Consider the following 21,404-nt stretch of genomic DNA (forward strand, 5'->3'; position numbering starts at 1 on the left):
TCTCCGTCAAAATTGAAAGTGTATCTCTCCGTCGCATAAAGGCTGGCTGGCAGTGCGCATAGAATACAGCATAGATTATTGAAATTTGACGAACTCATCTATTTCTATATTTCTTATAGTTTCTCTACCTACTCCAGTGCGCTCCGCAGATTTGGCCATCAGATAGACACGTGCTTCTCACGCTGCTCATGCGTAACAGACGATAGAGATAGGCACTTGTGGGGAAAGCTAGGTTGCAAGGTTGCATTGAGACAGACAGCTGGACTGCCCTGAGCGAAAGCTATGTTAATGTCACTTGCCACTACATCACCGAAGACTGGAGAGTCACCACTGCGGTGTCGCTAACTAATAGTTTGCCAGGTCGGCATATGGCAGACCACCTCGCGTAACTGTTAGAAAAATTCCCCATCCCTGGATAAAAAATCTGACTGACTGGTGGAAAATCAATGTGGGGATATTCCCCAGGCTGGCAATGCTGGCACGCCAGTACCTCTGTATATCCGCAACATCGGTATCATCCGAGCGAGTGTTTTTGGACTGAGACCTGTGACCAGCTGCATGCGCTCCCATCTGACACCCGACCGTGTCGATATGCTGATTTTCCTCAACAAAAACAAATAAATCAGGACCATGTGAGTAAAGTCTTATTAGTGAAATATGAGTTTTGGAAATCTAGTCAGAAACAGGCGAATATTGCCGCTAGAAAAAGCGTGCCGCCATTTTGTTTGTAGTCATATGAGGAGAGGAGACCCAGGGTTTTCGATGGGCTTTGGAATTTCGAAAAACAACACTACCCAGCTCAAGCCAGCTCCTGTCAATCATCTGACTTGTGGATTTACTTTTTTATTTATCTTATTCATCAGGATTATCTCCCACAAACCTGAACATTATTGGCATAAATTAGAACACAGTTAGTGTCTCTACCTTTCTGTGAACGTCTAGCAAAAAACAGTGTTGCAATCTGATGGAAAATGGCAGAGAAATCTACATTATAAACAAGTAACGACAGGTTATGTATATAACCTAGTTATATGTGTACTGGCTAAGCGTCCCGCTCTTAAGCCTATCGAGATATACCTCATCTCATGTACCTACTGTACTCCACCAACGAAAAAACAAATACGGCCATCACCTGCCGGGTCCCGCCCCTATGGAGGCATAGCCTATAAGACACTAGGCATGGTCACCAAACACTCTTCCTCGCCAAAAAACCCGTTTCCAGGAAAAGATTCCTCAAAAGGGAACTCAGGGCCGTTAAGAGCGGGACGCTTAGCCAGTACTCATATAACTAGGTTATATACATAACCTGTCGTTATATAGCGTACTTGGCCATCGCGTCCCGCTCTTAAAGGGGAACTATTTTACTATTTCTTTCACTATTTGGGCACTTTTACACAATTCCTGTGAGTTTATGGAACACCTCTGTAATTTTTTATTTTTTTTTATTCATTGTTTTGTATTTCTAATCAAGTCCTCAAAAACAGCATTTTTCTACCTCAAGATCTTAAGCCGTTTTGAGCCTGGGCACCAACCACAATGGTAAACCACTGCCTCGCCTGAACATTATCATGCAGCGGTGTCTCTCTGACATCACAAATCAGCACATTTTCAGATGACTCAGTTCAGTGAGGGTGAATATTGTGAGAGGAGAATTGGAAGAATGCGCCAATATGAGAATTAGAGACATAGATCATATTAATATAAGTCCACATAGCTAGGAAACAATGCTAAACACTGAAAAAGGCCATTTATAAGATAGTTCCCCTTTAAGCCTGTTATGTACTAGAGGCCTAGTCACTCCTGTGTCACCAGGGCATACAGGTGAGGGCTGCCAATTAGCCAATTAGTGCTGATTGGTTACCTGCTGGGGAGCTTCAAAGGCAGACCCAGTAACACACATGCACTGTCTGTGTGCCTAGTGAAAGAACTGTCAGGTTCTTACAGTCCTTGTCCGTTGGGTTACCAGTACATTAGCTTATAGTTATATTAGTAGTTCCTTGGTTTAGTAGCATTTTTGAGTTAGAGCACAGGGTTTTGGTGTTGATTACACATAGGTTGCGTACCCATGAGCCAGGGTCGTAACAATTGGGCGCTCGTCCGGGATCTTTTACCCCTAGAACTTTGTTTGGTGATTTTTTTTTGTGTTGCACGGGGTGTCATCATATTATGGTTTGGGTGGTGTTCGTTACACATGGTGTAACGTGGGGGCTGAGCCATTTTCATCAAACAGGTGAGTATGCCGTATTTGTTTGTAATTTGATGTGACTACTTATGCTGTTAAAATATATAGTTTAGTAGGCACCACATGTAGATAGGGATATTATTTTCTGGTTGTTGGTTAGCGTCCGGTGCACCGCGTACTCCTGGGGCGGTCAATGAAATGATTGTATATGATCTTTGACTGGTAGCAGGTGTGGTTGAAGAAAGTTAGGTCTACAGGGCATTAGTTTAAGGGTAGGTAGGTTAGGGCGGCCAGGAAACAGGTAGTGTGGTAGGGCTTGATTTAGTGTTTCTTAGGGTAGACATGTGGTAGGCCGGGGTTTTCTGCAGTTTAGACGTAGAAGCATATGTGGTCACATCAGGTTAGAAGGCGCACCTGTTTGGAATATTTTGTTGGATTTATTTTGTTTGTTTAAATGTTTGGTGAGCATACCTGGTAGCACCTAACACCCTGCGTGTATGACACGTCTATTTAGGGTGGGTGTGTTTTTTTTTTTTTTTTTTTGTTTGTTTGTGCAACCTGGAAAGGTGCGCTCCGTAGCTCACATTTCCACCGCGTTCCCTTCTGGTTGTTATTGTTGGCAATTAGCATTATTCATGGTTCTTCAGTGGTTCTTCGTTGTTCTTCAGTGGTTCGTTGGGGGGGTCTTCGTGGTTCGTTAGTGGTTCTTCGTGTCTGTGAGGTTGGGTGTGTAGCTTGGGGTGTCTAGTTCAGTGACAATGGCTTCCATCAGGGACTTTGTTGATCGCCCGTCTCATGACTTATTAGACAAATTTTCCAAAGAACAACTGCTCGAGCTTGCTGTGCACTACAAGGTCGAGCTTACTCCCAGTGAGAAACGTTTGAAACCATCTGCCTTGGGTGCTTTGAGGGTTTTGCTCATTAGGGAACAGGTGCTTGAGGAGAGGGTGGAGGAGCCTCCTTTGTCTGACGTGTCTCCGCTATTACCTGGTGTAGAGGGTGAGTGGAGGATTAGGGAGTTGGAGTTTAAAGAAAGGCAGCTAGAGCGAGAGCGTGAGGAGAGGAAAGAGGAGCGTGAGCTTAAGCGTGAGCGTGAGATTAAGGAGCGTGAGTTTAAGGAGAGACAAATGTTGCTGGAGCACGAGCGTGCGCAGAAGGAGCTTGAGTATAAGCATGCTGCCTTACAGGCGGGTGCTCTGCATCCAGAGTCACGTTCCGGGTTTGATGTAGGCAGGAATATCAGGATGGTGCCACCATTTTTTGAGAAAGACGTGGAAAGATATTTTCCCCTTTTCGAACGGGTGGCAACCACATTGAAGTGGCCTGATACCGCCTGGACACTGCTGCTGCAATGTGTTTTGGTTGGTAGGGCACAAGAAGCCTACACTGCTCTGTCCCTTGAACAAAGCGCTGATTATGAGCTGGTTAAAGCTTCCATTTTGAGGGCTTATGAGTTGGTCCCTGAGGCCTATCGTCAGCGTTTTAGAGGTTATCGTAGGTCCGAGGGGCAGTCTTATGTTGAGTTTGGAAGGGAGAAGGAGAACCTGTTTGACAGGTGGTGCACTTCTCAGAAGGCAGAGTCAAGAGAGCAGCTTAGGCAGTTGATTCTCCTAGAGGAATTTAAAAGATGTGTTCCTGATACCGTTTCCACACATCTAAATGAGCGTGGGGTATCGAAGATAGGCGACGCTGCTGTCTTCGCCGATGAGTTTGTGTTGACACACAAGTCCGTGTTTTTGGAGGACTACCGTGTTGAGTCCGGGGATAGGCGTCCTGTTCAGGGGGGCCGTTTCCCAAAACCTGTGTCTGCTGGTCAATTAACTTCACCTCCTAGGCGGGGTGGTTCTGCTGGTGCATTCCCAGAAGGGATTATCTGTTTTTACTGTAAGGAACCTGGTCATATCGTTGCTGGATGCCCAGTGCTTGAGCAGAAAAATTTCAGAACCGTGGCTCTGGTAGAAACCATATGCAGGACGCCTATGCCAACGTTAGATGGGGATGGGGAAGGTATCAAACGTGTGGACAAAGAGCTCGAGGGTTCCTCAAGGTTTAGGATGAATGGATTTGTTTCCCTGACTAATGCACTAGAGTCCAAACAGGCTATAACAATTTGGAGAGATACCGGTGCTTTTCAGTCCCTCATTCTGGAGGGGGTTTTGCCATTTTCATCAAACTCTTCTTTGCATTCCGATGTCGTTGTTCAGGGCTTTGGGGGTGGATTTGTGGATGCACCTTTGCATGAGGTCACGCTCAATTCTCCCTTAGTATCAGGCAATGTTGTTGTGGGGGTATGTTCTCACATTCCCATAAAGGGGGTGTCCTTCATTCTAGGGAATGATTTGGCTGGTGACAAAGTGTTGGCTACTCCGGTTGTAACTCCCATTCCTGTGGTTTCTGAGGTCTCTAATGAGCTGGCACAGAAACATCCAGGAGTGTTTCCGGTGTGTGCTGTGGCACGAGAAATGTCAAAGGACAAAAGTGATGTTGTTGATACTTCGACTTGGGACATTACACTTAGTGACACATTCTTTGTTGAATTAAAAGGTGCACCTGTTGAGAATTTTGGAAAGCACACTGTGGATGTACCTCTGCATAATTATTCTCTTGATTGTGGTTTTGTGTTAGGTCCGGTGGTGAAACCAGAGTTGACAGGCGTGCCGGAGAAGCATGTGACAGGAGATGATATGGCAGCGCAATGTCTCAAGGTCTTCCCAGCCTGTACGGTGGCTGAGGCCACGAACGAATTGGAGGAGGAGTGTGGGAAGGATGCTATGAGAGGTGCTGTTTTTTTATGTGACACCGTTCTAGTTGGAGGGGCTACTAAGCTTGATTTAGGCTGCCAGCCTTCCCACAATAGCTCTATTGTCCCTAATGTTTCACTTGTGGGCAGGGATGGTCCCAGTATGTCAGTTGATGATTCTGACATTGATCCACATGTCCACACTGATTCTCTGCCATGCACTAGGTGTGATGGTCAACCTAGTTACCTGTGTCCTGTGGAGCAGGAGCCGCCTTCGCGACCTGGTCTGTTGAGTGGCAGCCATTTTGATTTTGATCAGGACAAAGTTATTTTGGGTGACGCCATTTTAGATGGTGTTCCAGACGTTATGCTGGCTGTCGTACTGCCAGGTTCCCGGTACACTGGGGCTGTACCTGAGGCGGTACAGCCTACTCTGGATGTTCACGGTGTGCAGTATCCTGAACTGCCAGTGCCAGGTGGGATGGATATGGGTGCGGTGGTGGTATCAGTGATTTATGGTTTTGTTGTGCTGTGGTCTGTTCTGTTAAGCGCAGTTCTCAGGTTGATTTTGGTTTGCAGTATAATTTTGACAGATCGGTATCGGTGGTCGTGTTCGACAGGGGCCGACCCGGTTCTTGCCTTGAACCATTTTTATGTTTACGTTGGATCCTCCAGTTTGCCCCTTGTTGTGTATACAGACCATAACCCTTTGGTTTTTCTTCGCAGCATGGTGAATTCGAACCATCGTTTGATGCGATGGAGTTTGTTCCTCCAGGCGTATAACTTGGATATTCGCCACATTCGTGGGAGGGACAACGTGCTAGCAGACGCCCTCTCACGATCATAGTGCCTGTGTTTGTGGTACCCGTTATCGCTGTTGTGGTAGTGGCCCTGACAACTAAGGGGTCACAGTTGGTTTTTGTTTTGTTTGCAGGGGTGGCCAACCAGTCAGAGACTAAGAGCCACAAAAAAATGACTGTGGTACCACAAAGAGCCACACCATATACCAGCGTTTCTCAACCTTTTTTTTCAGTCACGGCACCCTTCATGTGTTTATAGGTCTCACCCTCTGGCCTCTGAAGTTGCTAATGTCTTTTTTATTTGGGCCTCACAGGGTTAAAAGTACCCTGTGAGACCCACGGTTGCAAAATTACAAAATCACTTTTAGCCATTTAAAAAAATAATGTTTATTTAAAAAATGTTAAAGGGGAACTATTTTACTATTTCTTTCACTATTTGGGCACTTTTACACAATTCCTGTGAGTCTATGGAACACCTAGGTTTTTTTCAAAAAAAATGCATTGTTTTGTATTTCTAATCAAGTACTAAAAACCGCATTTTTCTACCTCAAGATCTTAAGCCGTTTTGAGGCTGGGCTCCAACCACTGTGTGGCCTGGTGCCAACTGCCACATCAACTGCCACATTATTATGCAGCTGAGAAATCTCTGACATCACAGATATGCACATTTTCAGATGACTCAGTTCAGTGAGGGTGAATATTGTGAGAGGAGAATTGGAAGAATTCGCCAATATGAGAATTAGAGACATATATCCTATTAATATAAGTCCACATAGCTAAGAAACAATGGTAAACACTGAAAAAAGCCATTTATAAGATAGTTCCCCTTTAAGCACATGTATAGTCAATTGGTCCTGTTGTTCAGCCTCACAATGCTATTTGATAGTAAATGTGTTTATATGTCCCACCCTCTGGCCTCTGAAGTTGCTAATTTCTTTTTAATTTGGGCCTCACAGGGTTAACCTCTTAAGCCAGAGATATACAGTAAAAGTGTATATTTTCAGCATTATGTTTGTTTACCAATTATTTTAACTGTTATTAGTGAAATATAAGATTATAGAAATCTCAGGGCATTGAGTCGGAAACCGGCGCATATTGACAGGAGGAAGTGGCACAGCCAAAAGTGAGTGTAGTCTTTTGAAGGAAGAGACTCAGGGCTTTCAAATTTCGAAAAACTACCCTACCCAGCTCACACCAGCCCCTGTCAATCATCTGACTTCTGGATTTACTTTTTAATTTCTCTTATTTTTTGGGATTATCTCCCACAAACCTGAACGTTATTGCCATAAAACAGAACGCAGTTAGTTTCTCTACCTTTCTGTGAACGTCTTGCAAAAAACGGTGTTGCAATATGATGAAAAATGGTGGAGAAATTTACATTATAAAAAAGATGGCAGAATTCAGTACTGTATCTACAAAACCTTCTGTTTAATCATCTTCCCTTTATTCATTTGCTTAGATTTTTCAGGTCTGGTCAATTTTAGCATGGTGTTATTTACAGTCAAAGATAATTTTTTTTTAAATAGAATTGATATTCTCCTTTGGTTCATTACAATTTACTCAAGCCTAGTAACAGACACACTATTTCTGACACTGATCCATTATGTCCCTAGATTCAGATACCAAGAACATGCAAATGGACCATTTAAAAAAAAATTGTAAATGTTTATTCTACGTCCTTATGGAATGAGTGACATAAAAAAAAAAAAAAAAAAAAAAAAAAATTATTTATTTTTTTTTAATTTTTTTTTATGGATGGAAGAGCCGCACATTGACGGGCAAAGAGCCGCATGCGGCTCGCGAGCCGCGGGTTGGCCACCCCTGTACTAGAGGCCTAGTCACTCCTGTGTCACCAGGGCATACAGGTGAGGGCTGCCAATTAGCCAATTAGTGCTGATTGGTTACCTGCTGGGGAGCTTCAAAGGCAGACCCAGTAACACACATGCACTGTCTGTGTGCCTAGTGAAAGAACTGTCAGGTTCTTACAGTCCTTGTCCGTTGGGTTACCAGTACATTAGCTTATAGTTATATTAGTAGTTCCTTGGTTTAGTAGCATTTTTGAGTTAGAGCACAGGGTTTTGGTGTTGATTACACATAGGTTGCGTACCCATGAGCCAGGGTCGTAACAAAGCCTATCGAGATATGGGGTAGAGCGGACGCGAGGCCCGACAGATGTACCCCCTGAGGACCCGTAAGCCCACATCAAGGGGTTGGGGAGTCCCGTCACCCCATCCTTCCTAATGAAGGGGGGGCGCAGTCAACTCCACCTGAGTGCGAGCAAGAGGGAACTAGAACCCCTTGAACACACAGCACAGGCGGAACCACGTGTGACCTAACACACTGTAGCCCATACCCACACACTCCTGCTACCCTACCAAAGGACGGGAAGCAGGAAAGGCCACAGACCCCAGAACCGCCTGGGAGACAGAACCCCCGGTCATGTCCATGAGGTAAAACCTTACAAAGGGGCCCGGGGAGGACCATGAAGCTGCAGCACAGATGTCCTCCACCGAGGCCCCACCCAGCAGAGCGGCAGAGGCAGCCATCCCACGAGTGGAGTGCGCCCTGACGCCCCCAGGGGGATCCAGCCCGGCCAACGTGTAGCAGAGGGCAATGCCCTCGCACAACCAATGGGACAGGCGCTGTTTCGATAGTGCCTTACCGGCACGAGAACCACCGTGACAGACAAAAAGCTGATCGGTAACCCTGAGGTCCTGAGTACGGCTGAGGTAAATTCCCAAAGCACGGACCGGACATGACAGGTGAAGGCCCGCATCTAACTCACTAGCGTAAGGAGGCGGATGAAACGCCTGAACCACAATATCCCTGGAGCGGAAGGAACTCCGGATATTTTTAGGCACGAAAGCAGGATTAGGCCGCAGAGTGGCACCGCAATCGGAACGAAAAGACAGGCACTCTGGACTTACCGAAAGAGCACAGAGCTCACCCACGCGTTTAGCGGAGGTGACAGCCAGCAAGAACGCGGTATTGAAAGACAGCTGTCCCAACGGCGCTTGCTCAAGCGGCTCAAACGGGGCCAAGGACAACCGACCGAGGACCAATTGAAGATCCCAACTCGGAGCCAAAGAGCGTTGCACCGGCTTAACCGTCGAGCGCCAAGCAGGAAACGCTTCACAAGAGGGTGGCTAAACAAGACATCCCCCTCAAACCCCTCATGATAGGAGGATATAGCTGCTGCATATACCCTCACCGTCGAAGCCGACAGTCGACCAAGGAGAGACTGGAGATAACCAAGGACAGCATCCAGGGGGCAGGAGACTGGGTCCCGGCCCCCCGCCTTACACCACTCTTGGAACATACGCCATCTGCCCGCGTAAAGCGCGACAGTGGAGGGAACATGCGCATTCCGGATGGTATTAACCACAGAAGGGTCCATCCTCTCCAGACTTACCCTCTCACCAGCCACACCAACAGGCGTTGGCTCAACACCGGGCACTGGAACAGCGACCCGTGTTGCTGAGAGAGGGCCGTCACCGACCAAGGAATAACCCAAGGCGGAGCGACCAGTAGCTGGATCAAGACCGGGAACCACACTGCCGTGCCCCGGGTCCGGCGCGACCAGGATCACCGTCCTGCGCTCCCTCTGTATCCGCTACAACAGTTGACCCAACAGCCGTACAGGAGGAAAGGCGTACAGAAGACCGGGCGGCCATGGAAAGATCGAGAAGGCATCCACCCCCAAGGGGGGATGATCTGCTCGACTGACCGAGAACCACAAGGGGCACTTGTGAGAGCGTTTGGCTCGCAAACAGATCTACCGAGGCCTCCCCGAAACGATCCCAGATCTGCCTGACTATGTCGGGGCGGAGTTCCCACTCGTCGTAACGAGGACCGCCCCGAGACATCATATCCACGCCCACATTCTCTGCACCCGGGATGTGGAGCGCCCTCAGGCTGCGCAGCCTGCGAGATGCCCTTAGCCAAAGTTCGACCGCCGCCCGGTGCAGGCGGATGGAACGAGTCCCACCCTGCCTGTTGATATACGCCGCTGCCGTCATGCTGTCCGTTCTGACCAGAACGTGCTCGCCTACCACCAGGTGGTCGAACCGTTTGAGGACCAGGAGGACCGCCTTCAACTCCAACACATTGATGTGCGGGGTAGACTGGCCAGCATGGACCTTCGTCCAGCTGGCCCCCACTGCGTGGGTCCGACACGTCCCTCCCCAACAGAGGCGTCGGTGAAAACCGTGATGTGTGAGCGCCTGCTGCCCATGGGGACCCCAATGGTGAGGATACCCAGCCTCCTCCAATGGGCGAGATCTCCCCATATCGACAAAGGAACCGTCAACCGTTTCCATTTGTCCCTCACCGGATCTATTCCCATAGAGAAAAACCACCTCTGTATCCTCCTCATGAAGAGGAGGCCAAGAGGAACCACCGTGTGAGCAGATGCCATCATACCGAGCAGGCGCATCACTTGCAGCGCCGTGACCGTCCCTCCCAGACGGAAACCCCAGAGCGTGCGAAGGATAGACACCCGCCGCTGCTCCGAGAGGGTTACAATCATGGGCCTTGACCTCAACGTCAAGCCCAAGTACTCCACCTGTTGACTGGGAAGAGGTGTACTCTTCTTCCAGTTCACAGCAAAACCCAGCCTGGTGAGGAATTCCACCACCAGCCTGGTATGAGACCTGGCAACCTCCTCCTAACGACTGAGGAGTAGAATGTCGTCGAGATAGAATAGAACCCGTATTCCCCGACGACGTAGAGGCTCCAGCGCAGTCGCTACGCACTTGGTGAATGTGCGGGGAGCCAGAGAATAGCCGAACGGCAACCTCTGGTACTCGTACGCTACGCCCTGAAACAGGAACCGCAGGAACTTCCTGTGGGGAGGGAAAATCGGGATGTGAAAATACGCATCCTTCAGGTCTATGGAGGTGAACCAGTCTCCCCTTCTGACAGCAAGCAGAAGGAGTTTGACGGTCAACATCTTGAATGGTCTCGCTACAATCAACCGATTGAACGCGGACAGATCCAGTATAGGTCTGACCCCCCCCTTTTTCTTGGGCACCAGAAAATAACGGGAGTAGACGCCTGACATCGCGTCCTCTCTCGGGACCACGACTACGGCCTGCTTCGCCAACAGAGATTGGATCTCGTCGGCCAGGGCTGTCACTGCTTCTGACCCTGACAATAGGGTTGGCACCAAACCTGAGAACGGAGGGTGGGGTTGCGCGAACTGCAACACAAGCCCCTCCTTCAACGTTCTCTCTATCCACCCCTCCAAACGGCATTCTTGTCGCCATATGTGAAAATAATCCCACAGCGCACCCGCCGTCAACTGACGCTGGGCCGCAAGGAACAGTAGATAGTTGGCCCGGTCCCTCCCGCTGTGCAACGCACCCAAGGGGGGACCCCGACAGAAAGGGCCGGTTTGATACGGGAGAAGCTGTCATCAAACTGGTTGACACCCCCCCCCCCCCCCTGAACACCCCTCTAGCGCATGCTGAGGAGTTGTTCTACAGCTAGACACGCAAGGCATGAGGACCCCATGGGCTCCTACACGCCGAAGCCCTGCAGTGATATTGCTATCACCCAAATCACGCTCGCCTCTTCTTTGCAGACCACTGCCGCTCTCACGGGAGTGGGAGGCATCAGCGTGATACCCCGCCTGGCGAAGGCGAGGCCGGGGTAACCCTTGCTGTGCATTCAACAGAAGAGGCCTCGAGTCCCCTTGCTGACCACTGTAGCTAGTGGCAGCCGTAACACCAGGCTCACCCATCACACAACGTGTGGTACAGGAGCCACGTGACAGCACAACATTCTCACAGACAGGCTCAGCCATCAACTGGGTGTCAGCCCCTGTCCCCATGAGAAGTGAAAAATGGGGCTGCATGCGCTTCAAAGAAGGTTCGCGGCCCGCAGCCAAAGGAAAACGATCAGAGCCCCGCTTCCGTGGGTACCAGAGAGAGGATTGAACGGGGAGCGGGCTGCTCGCGGCAGAATGACAACGGCTTGTTTTATCCAAGCCGAATACACCCAAAATGGCCGATCCCTCGGCCGCTAAGGCTGTCGGCCTTGTTGATCCCTGTTGACTCTCCGCCCAGGGCACCACTGGCAGGGGAAACATGGCCGCCTGTCGAGGGCCTCGCCACAGTCGTTGACGAGGCCGTGCTCCCACCTCTGGCTGCACAGCGTGAGGCGGTGTGGGACCCAGATCAACAACCCCCTGCGCCTCCACAGAACGACCAAAAAGTATTTCCGTGGAAAAAGGAGTCGTGAGGAGAGAAAACCTATCCTCTTCCCCAAGAGGAGAGTGCTCCAACCAAACATGCCTAACAACAAACGTTGATAGCATCCTAATCCTCCCCGCAGTTATAGCTTGCGACTGAGTCAAGATCTCTATAACACCACAAACATGCAACATGTTTACAATGTCGGCTGGACCCATAGCCCCACTACCCGACGCCAATGTGGATAGGAAACTAGCCAGCTGAGCCATAACACTGGCCGCCGCTACAAACCATCCTGCAGCAGTATACCACTCATCCGTCCATACTGCCACCCTCCGAGCCGATTCGCTCTCAAGCATCGGCCGGGTGGGACAGTTCATCCCCGCCGGGGCACAGGAACAAAGCTACCTGGCTACGTAGCCACGGTACACCCGGCCTGCACCCTGTTGTTAGCCCTTTTACCCGTAAAAAAGGTAAATAAGACTCAGCGAAACCCCCCACATTAGCAACCGACTGACCTTCATCAATGAACCGGGCAAGAGGAGGGAAAAGCGGCAACGTCCCGCGGCGGGGAATATTAGAACAACGACCCATTTCAGCATCAACATTAGCATTAGCAGTAGTAGTATTAGTAGCATTCGTGTAAGCAGCATGCTCCAGGATAGCCAGGAAATCGTCCACTGCAGTGGAACGTTCACCAAGCCACCCCGGCCCTGGCGCCGAAACACACTTCACAGCATTACTAACACCAACATCAATGCCTGATGACAAAGGGCCTACCTGTGTACAAGCCGGCTCGATAGCCAAACCTTGCACGCTGCTCCTTGGTCTGCTGCCACCAGACGAGGAAACATCAACATGTCGCTGAAACATGCCCCGAAGATTCCAGGGGTAAGCAAACCTCCGGTAAGCTTTTAACATTACGCAATTTCTCTAATCTTTTCATAACAACTAGTTACATAAGGCGCATTGCGACCGTTATGATGGAAACGAAATAGAGGAAGAGTGTTTGGTGACCATGCCTAGTGTCTTATAGGCTACGCCTCCATAGGGGCGGGACCCGGCAGGTGATGGGCGTATTTGTTTTTTCGTTGGTGGAGTACAGTAGGTACATGAGATGATGTATATCTCGATAGGCTTAAGAGCGGGACGCGATGGCCAAGTACGCTATATAACTGTACTTACATTCATGGTTATTGCTGCACGCCTGGGGATACTAAATCCAGATTGAACTCTGCCATTGGAGATTTGGCCCAATCCATAGATGTATTACATGGCGATAATAAGGTAATTTATAGGCCTGATATTCTATATTCATATTTCATATTGCATGTGTCTGGATGGCAAAATTCTGTACTGTATCTACAAAAAAACCTGTAACTCATCTGCCCTTTGTTAATTTGCTTAGATTTTTTTGTACACTTGATCTCAAGGTGGTGCTGAATGAGCTGAATGAATTTTCACTTTTTGTCAAGGTTAGCATGGTGTTATTCACCATCAAAGATCCAAATAAAAGTACATACTTGGGTATGTACTTTTAGGGAATTTTCTGAAAATATGGCTAGGGCAGGTTAAGATATGTTACATAACAAACACCAGTCTACTGTGTGTTCATTGTCAACACAGCTACATTAATAAGGGTTAAATGTGTTTCATAACATACATCAGTCTACTATGTGCTTCTGGTCAACACAGATACATTAATAAGGTTAAATATGTTTCATAACAAACATTCTATGTGTTCCTGGTCAACACAGATACATTAATAATGGTTTAAATCTGTCCCTATTTCACCATCTGTTGCGGTCAGGTTGTTCTGATAAAATAAAGGGTAAAGTCTGACCGTGGGTGAGGTGAGCTTCCTCAGACTCTCTCCCAGTGAGTCCAGGTTGACCCGCTTCCTCCTCCTCAGGCCTCCGGTTGGGGGCTGCTCCTCTGAGAACGGGCAGGAGAGCTTCTCCACGGGGCTCCTCCCGTTCCACAGCAGCCGCTGGGAGAAGGGACAGCCGCCCTCATCCAGACAGTCTGAGCCCAGCGAACTGCTGAAGGACTCCGATGACATCTTTCGAGAAGATGAGGACATGGTTGCTGTGGTGATGGTGATGATGATGATGATGATGATGATGATGATGATGATGATGATGATTATGATGATGATGATGATGATGATGATGATGATGATGATGATGATGATAGCGATGATGATGATGATGATGATGATGATGATGATGATGATGATGATGCTGAAGATGTCAGGTTTTTTGCTGTGGAATCACCGGCTAGTCGGGGACCCATCAGATCTGGGCTTGCATTTGACGGAGAGAGAGAGAGGAGAGTGAGGGTGAGAGATATTGGGGAGAGGGAGAGAGAGAGAGGGGGAGAGGGGGAAAAAAGAGAGGGTGTGCGTGTGTGAGAGGGAGATGGGAGAGAGAGGGAGAGAGAGAGAGACAGAGAGAGATAGAGAGAGACAAAGAGACAGAGCGAGGAGAGGGGGGAGAAAGAGAAAGGGGAATGGGAGAACGCAGCACTAATGGCACACAAACATTTACGCAGGAGGGAAAATAGCGTGTTCTTCTCGTCCTGCTGTCAGAGGCTCCATGTGATCTTTACAGCTTCACAACAGTCTAATAATAACTCCCAGCTTCAGTGTTGTGCCAGAATTATTATTTCAACGATGTGGTTCCCAGAAGAACAGCTGGAAACGTGTCAAAAGGAAGACCGTCAGACTGCCAGCTGCTCCAGAAGCTCCATGATAACATCCTGGTTCGATCCATTCATAAGTATTTTATATATCATCATGTTGGGAGTCTTAATTATAAACAGCACAGAGCTGCTCCGTTGAGAGCCGAGGAATATAAACTGAAGGCAGGATTTAAACAGTGCAGGCTGCAGGAAGACCGTTACATCATTACTCCAATAAACGGATGAATATTATATTATATATTACCCTCCAATAAACATGCATATTTGGAGGTGGAAGAGAAGCAAGTAGATGATGGCTGGGATGTCTGGTGCTGCTCCTCACTGAAACCACATTTTCCTAATAAATAATAATCATTCAGTCCAGATGATTATTCATGTCAGAAACCTCAAGTCTGGTAGGTTATCTCTCTCCTCTACGCTGCAGCTGCCTCCTCCAATAACGCATATTCCTCTTCATGGTCCTCTTTTTTTCCCTGTATGTCCCATCAGTCCTTCACCTGGGGTCTCCGGAGGAAAGATCAGGTGTCTGGTTTGTGTTGTATGGAGAGAGAGAGAGAGGAGAGAGAGGAGAGAGAGGAGAGAGAGAGAGAGAGAGAGAGAGAGAGAGAGAGAGAGAGAGAGAGGAGAGAGAGAGAGGAGAGAGAGCGGAGGAGGAGAGGAGAGGAGAAGAGAGAGGAGAGAGAAGAGAGAGAGAGAGAGAGAGAGATGAGGAGAGAGAGAGGGGGGGGAGAGAGGGAGAGAGAGAGGAGGAGAGAGAGAGAGGAGAGAGGAGAGAGTGAGAGAGAGGTGAGAGAGGAAGAGAGAAGAGGAGGACGGAGAGGAGGCGCGCGCAGTCAGACGGTGGTATGCGGAGTCAGAAACGGTGTGTCTCTCGGGTGTTCTGCGGCTGTTACATGCTGCTGACACGACCAATCAGAGAGACCACCCCCCCACACACACGCAATACGCACGCACCGCTCGCTCGCACGCACCGCACGCAACACACACACGCACGCACACACACACACACACACACACACACATGTACACACATATAAAGTGCCGATAATGTTCAATTGATCAGAGAGAGAGGTAAGAGATAACACATAAGATAAGATATTCCTTAGGAAAATTCGGGAGTCATAGCAGCATGGGGAGGGGATGTGCAGTATGGGCAGGGTAATATTAGAAAGACATAGATAGATATAGGCAATATAATTAGATCTGGTTATAAAGACATGAGATAAATAAAAGTGTTCGAATTATGGGGGGCCAATGGGGGCTCAGCCCCCATAGATAGATTCTGAGCCCCCATAGTCAACAACAGCTGTGGGGGTCTCTCAAAAAATTTCTTTTTTTATATATATATTTTTTCAATGTACGAATTAGTATTATTTATGTTACCTAAATAAATTGTTAATAGATAATATTAGGGCGCTTTCACATATAGTTTTGGTGGACTCGGTGCGGTTCTGGTGGTGAAGTTGCAACATTGTTGCATTCGTCATTTGGTTCGTCTGCATTCACATTGCAATTTGTCAAGCGCACCAAACTTTCTGAACAATGTCACACGGTCGAAAAGGGCGCTCGTCTATTTGACACAATGGAGAGTGGAAATCCCTCCCCTTCAGGAAGTGAAATCCGCGAAAACACAAACAGCGCAAGAAGCGTGATAGTAGCATTTTGTGAGTGCCCACAAGCAGCTGTTTTATTTGGTCTTCTGCCCATATGTCGATCAGGGCTTTCACTTCATCATTCGCCCAAGTCTGTCCACGAGACATGTTTACAGTGTGCTTGTTTTGCAGTGAATGCCGCGCGCTGCGGTAATAATAATAATAATAATAATAGTAAGCCGCTGTGTTTTTTTCTTCCTTCTACCCAAGATGCACAGTTTATCAGGAGACATGTATACAGTGTGCTTGTTTTGCAGTGAATGCCACGCACCGCGGTAATAATAATAATAATAAGCCACTGTGTTTATTTCTTCCTTCTACCCAAGATGCACAGTTTATCAGGAGACATGTTTACAGTGTGCTTGTTTTGCAGTGAATGCCGCGCGTCGCGGTAATAATAATAATAAGCCGCAGTGTTTTTTTCTTCCTTCTACCCAAGATGCACAGTTTATCAGGAGACATGTTTACAGTGTGCTTGTTTTGCAGTGAATGCCGCGCGCCGCGGTAATAATAATAATAAGCCGCAGTGTTTTTTTCTTCCTTCTACCCAAGATGCACAGTTTATCAGGTGACTTCCTATATTTGGTCCGCGTTTGGTCCGATGAAGCAAACCGAGACCTATGTTTTTTGGCGGACCAGAGTTCGCGTGTTTGGTCCGCACTAGAGTTCGACTGCGCATTCACACAAACCCAAAAAAGCGGACTATCGAATTCTGGTCCGATAGTCCGGACCAAACAGCTCTGGTGTGAAAGCGACCTTAGTCTTTTCAGTTTTTAAAATGACAGAGTAATTAATGTTGTGGAATAGGCTACGTTTCACCTCCAAGCCCCTATGCGTCGCCCATGAGCGTGTTTGACGCTACTCCTCCAACCCATTGGTGAAGAAGAAGCAGCCAGCTTAACGTTATTTCCTGCAACTGCAAGTCTGCGACTCAAGTAAAAAGTAAACAGTACACCACATGCCACCGGAAAAAATGCTTAACCTGCCACAAGGCTGTACAAGGCTGGACAGCTTCGTCTTTATAAAAATGCCAAAGACTAGTCAAAGACTTTAACTAATGCTGTTAGCGGAGCAGCTAGCAGTGCTACTGGTGATTGACACTGCCAGACCAGAGTCTCCACCTAGACTGCGCTGCTGCTCAACCACCACAATGCTGGGGACAGAGTCAGTGGACCTGTTGGCAAACTAAATACAGCTGGTTATTTGCCAAGGAGGTAAATGCTGCTGTTACATTTCAACTGGCCTCACGTCTCGCTCTGCTACTGAGATAACCTCTTATCTCCTCGCAGCTAGCGGGCACGCAAAACTAAAACAAATGCACCCACTTGCACGTAACCGCGCCACCCCCATGCGTCCCTATATGACGCCGGAAATGGTCACACCTCACCCTTCCTCATTTCGTTTCCAAACGCAGGAGTAGCAGTGCACTTCGTGAACTGGTTGTTATGAAACGTAGGGAGAAATTACACAATGTTCGCCAGAAGTTCACCAGCCCCCTAACCTTCTCGGCACATCCTAACAGCGCAGCGGTCCTGTCCTGGGTTTTCCTCGTCTCGTCTCGTGATAGCGGACCGAGGGATGTCGTGCACCGGTAGGGCCTGCGCTATCAGGCTTTGATACTAGCATGGGTAATACTGCTTGTTGTCTCGTGAGATGACCGAGTGATGTATTGGCGCAGAGGGCGGGATATTTGGGAAAACATGACTCTCTTTTGGATGTTTTTCCAAGTATCCTAGCGCGCAGCTAATGCTACAATGTTGGGGCGCCGTTCCCATGTACCCCGCCGAGGGCTGTCTTTACTGTCTTCTCTCCTCTTAACCATTCATGCTGACGGTCAATCGGTGTCTAATGTTGGGGGTTTAACGGGGGCGTATTTACCCTTTACATGGGTGGATGGGCTGAGGCTCAGGGCAGGTGTGCTTTTTGTGAATCTATGGATTGAAAATGGGGGTCCCTGATGTGGACAGGACTAACGTTTTCTCTGGTCTGCACCCCCTTAACAATTGTGTGTATTGGGCTAGCCCATTCTGCAATATGTTAATAGAGTTTTCGTTCATTCCTTCATTTATCCCTTCACGGGTGCACACCGCAGTGGAGGTTGTTACATGACTACTAGTGGAGCAGTGCTTCACTAGTAGTAGACTTTGGTCTGCAGCCACCACTGGTGTTCCGTGCTTAGTGAAGCAGGTGGCATCAGTCCTTTGTCCTGACATGGTGGAACGGTGTCCCGCCCGGCCGACGCCATGAGGCGAGTCGGCCCGGCAGGTGGCTGGTGGGCTGATGAAGCCTATACTGCCGCGGTACAGAATTTAGCAGCGACTGGCAACATTGCTCAATTGGCTGTTTTTCTGTCAAAAATGGTGTCGGGTGGTGGGGCCTTAGGGCCAGCCGACGTCAAAACCATCACGCAAAACCATAGCTGTGTCTAGCACGCTCTCCGGTTACTCTCCCCCACTACACTACTGGACACAGGGCTCTGATTTGTTCCCTTTAACTGCGGGCCGCGTTCTTCCAGTGAAGGGCAAGCGGCCCCACATTTTGCTTCTCATGGAGACAGGGGCTGACACCTAGTTGCTAGGTAGGCCTGGGTCTGTCTATGAGAATGCTGTGCTGTCAAGCGGCTCCCACACCACACGTCCTGCGTCTGTGTTTGGTGAGCCTGGGGTTGTATCTGTCGACGGAGCAGGGTTCCCTGTATCTAAAGAATTTTGTCAGAGTGGGAACTCTAGGCCCAGGAGGTCGCAGCGTGGGTTCCCCCCAGCCCCGCCCTCGTTAGGCCGGGTATTACGTTAGTGCCTCCCCCGTCTGGACTTCCGATCCCGCGGTGGTCAGCAGGCACACGTAATTTGGGTGGTAGTAATATCACTACAGGGCTACGGTGTGTAGAGACCCACCCTATCGGGCAGTGTGAGGACCACACACCATGCATGTCCAGCTGCAGAGCAGGCTGTCCTCAGCAAGCTAAGCCGGGAAGATGCTCAGTGGGGGCGCCTATGTCACCAGGAGTGATGGCCGCTCCCCCCGTATCAGACCGCACCTTCTGTCGGGTCCCCCCCTTGGGTGCGATTGCCTCGTTGGTAGAGTCAGGGTGCAATATCCCGGCTCCACGAGACACCCTGCTCGCACGGTTGGCGAGACCAGGGTTGACAATGCACAGCGGCAGGGACCGGGCCACCTATCTACGATTCCTAGCGGACCAGCGGCAGTTGGCGGCGGGGGGCGCTTTGGAATTTTATCATGTATGGCTGCAGTGGTAGCCACATGTCAGTGTGGATGGAGAGAACGCTGAGGGCGGCGCTTGTGTTACAGTTTACACACCCCCGACCCTTGGGTTTGGTACAGACTCTATTATCAGAGTCCGCGGCAGTGACAGCCCTGGCCGAGGAGATTCGTTCTCTGGCGGCGAAGCAGGCGTTTCCTCCCGATATTCTCTGGTGCCCGAGAAATCGGGGGGGGGGGGGGGGTGTCAGACCCATACTGGACCTGTCCCATGGAAGGTTCAGAATGTTTACCGTCACCCACCTGTTAAGCGCTGTCAGGTGGGGGACTGGTTCACCTCCATAGACCTGTACGATGCGTATTCGCATCCCGATCTTCCCTCCTAGGACATACCTACGCTTCCTTTTCAGGGCTTAGCGTACGAGTACCAGAGGCTGCCGTTCGGCTACTCTCTGGCTCCTCGCATCTTCACCAAGTGCGTGGAGACCGCGCTGGGGTCTCTGCGTCGTCGGGGGATAAAATTTGTATTCTACCCTGGACGACGTTCTGGTCCTCGGCCGGTCAGAGAAGATCGCCAGGTCTCATACCAGGCAGGTAGTGGAATTCCTCACCAGCCTGGGTTTTTCTGTAGACTGGAAGTAGAGTACTCCTCTTCCCAGTCAACGGGTGGAGTACTTGGGCTTATTTCTAAGCTCAAGGTCTATATGGGCATCCCTCTCAGAGCGGCGGCGAGTGGAGGTTCTCGGCGTGCTCGGGAGGTTCCGTCCTAGGATGGTTACGGCGCTGTCCGTGATGCGCCTGCTCGGTATGATGGCATCTGCTCACTCTGTGGTCCCTCTTGGCCTCCTCTTCATGAGGAGGATACAGAGGTGGTTTTCCAGTATGGAAATAGACCCGGTGAGGGTCGAGTGGAAGCGGCTGAAAGTTCCCATGTCAGTACTGGGGGACCTCGCCCTCTGAGGAGGGCCTGGGGCCCTCACCAGCGGGGTCCCCATGGGCAGCAGGCTGTCACACGTCACGGTCTTCACCGACGCCTCCCTCACGGGATGGGGAGGATGTGTCGGGCCAACGCAGTAGGGGGCAGCTGGCAGGACCATGCTGCCCGGTCTGCACTACATTTCAATGTGTTGGAATTGAAGGCAGTCCTTCTGGTCCTCAAACGGCTCGGCCACCTTGTGTGGGAGAATGTGGGTGCAGATGTGATGTCGCGGGGCGGTGCTCACCCTGACGAGTGGGGACTACGTCCAGACATAGTCAGACAGGTCTGGGACCGATTCTGGGAGGCCACGGTGGACCTGTTTGCGAGCAGACAGTCCCACTAGTGCCCCTTGTGGTTCTCGGTCAGTCGGAAGGACAACCCCTCTCTGGGGGTGGATGCCTTCTCGATGTATCCGTGGCCGCTCCGGGATTCTGTACGCATTCCCCCCCCATACACCTGATAGCTCAGCTGTTGGGGCGGGTACGTCAGGAGCGCAGGACTTTGATCCTGGTCGCGCCGGGCCGGGGCTCAACTGTGTGGTTCCCGGCCCTGATTCAGCTCTTGGTGGGCCCACCGTGGCCTATTCCGCCCTCTCTCAGGCACGCGGAACCCTGTTCTGCCTCCTGTTCTGGGGCAGCCTCTAGGCTTGGCTGCTGAAAGAGTGAATCTGGTGGGGATGCGTCTTGACTCTTCTGTGGTTAACGCCATCCGGAACGCACACGTTCCGTCCACTACCGCGGCTTACGCTGGGAAGTGGCGTATGGTCAAGAGTGGGGGGCAGAACATTGTTCAGCCACCCTCTCGTGAAATGTTTCCTGCTTGGCGCTCGGCGTCTCAAGCCTGTGGAACGTTCTCTGTCTCCGAGTTGGGACCTCCAACTGGTCCTGGGCCGGTTGTCGGAGGCCCCGTTTGAGCCTCTTGAGCAGGCGCCATTG

General features: G+C 49.8%; 1 protein-coding gene across 1 annotated transcript in view; it reads right to left on the reverse strand.

Moving 5' to 3' along the window:
* gucy1a2 (guanylate cyclase 1, soluble, alpha 2) overlaps positions 1-13,999 on the reverse strand; it is a gene marked incomplete at both ends in the record, with an annotated part of 345,259 nt that extends 331,260 nt beyond the window's left edge. Inside the window, 1 exon segment of the mRNA XM_084335849.1 lies at positions 13,760-13,999. Within this exon segment, the coding sequence (XP_084191975.1) occupies positions 13,760-13,999 (240 nt within the window).
* Positions 14,000-21,404: the final 7,405 nt, after the last annotated feature.

The sequence above is a fragment of the Notolepis coatsorum genome, assembly GCF_963971535.1.
Source record: "Notolepis coatsorum genome assembly, chromosome: 1".
NCBI classification, from domain to species: domain Eukaryota; kingdom Metazoa; phylum Chordata; class Actinopteri; order Aulopiformes; family Paralepididae; genus Notolepis; species Notolepis coatsorum.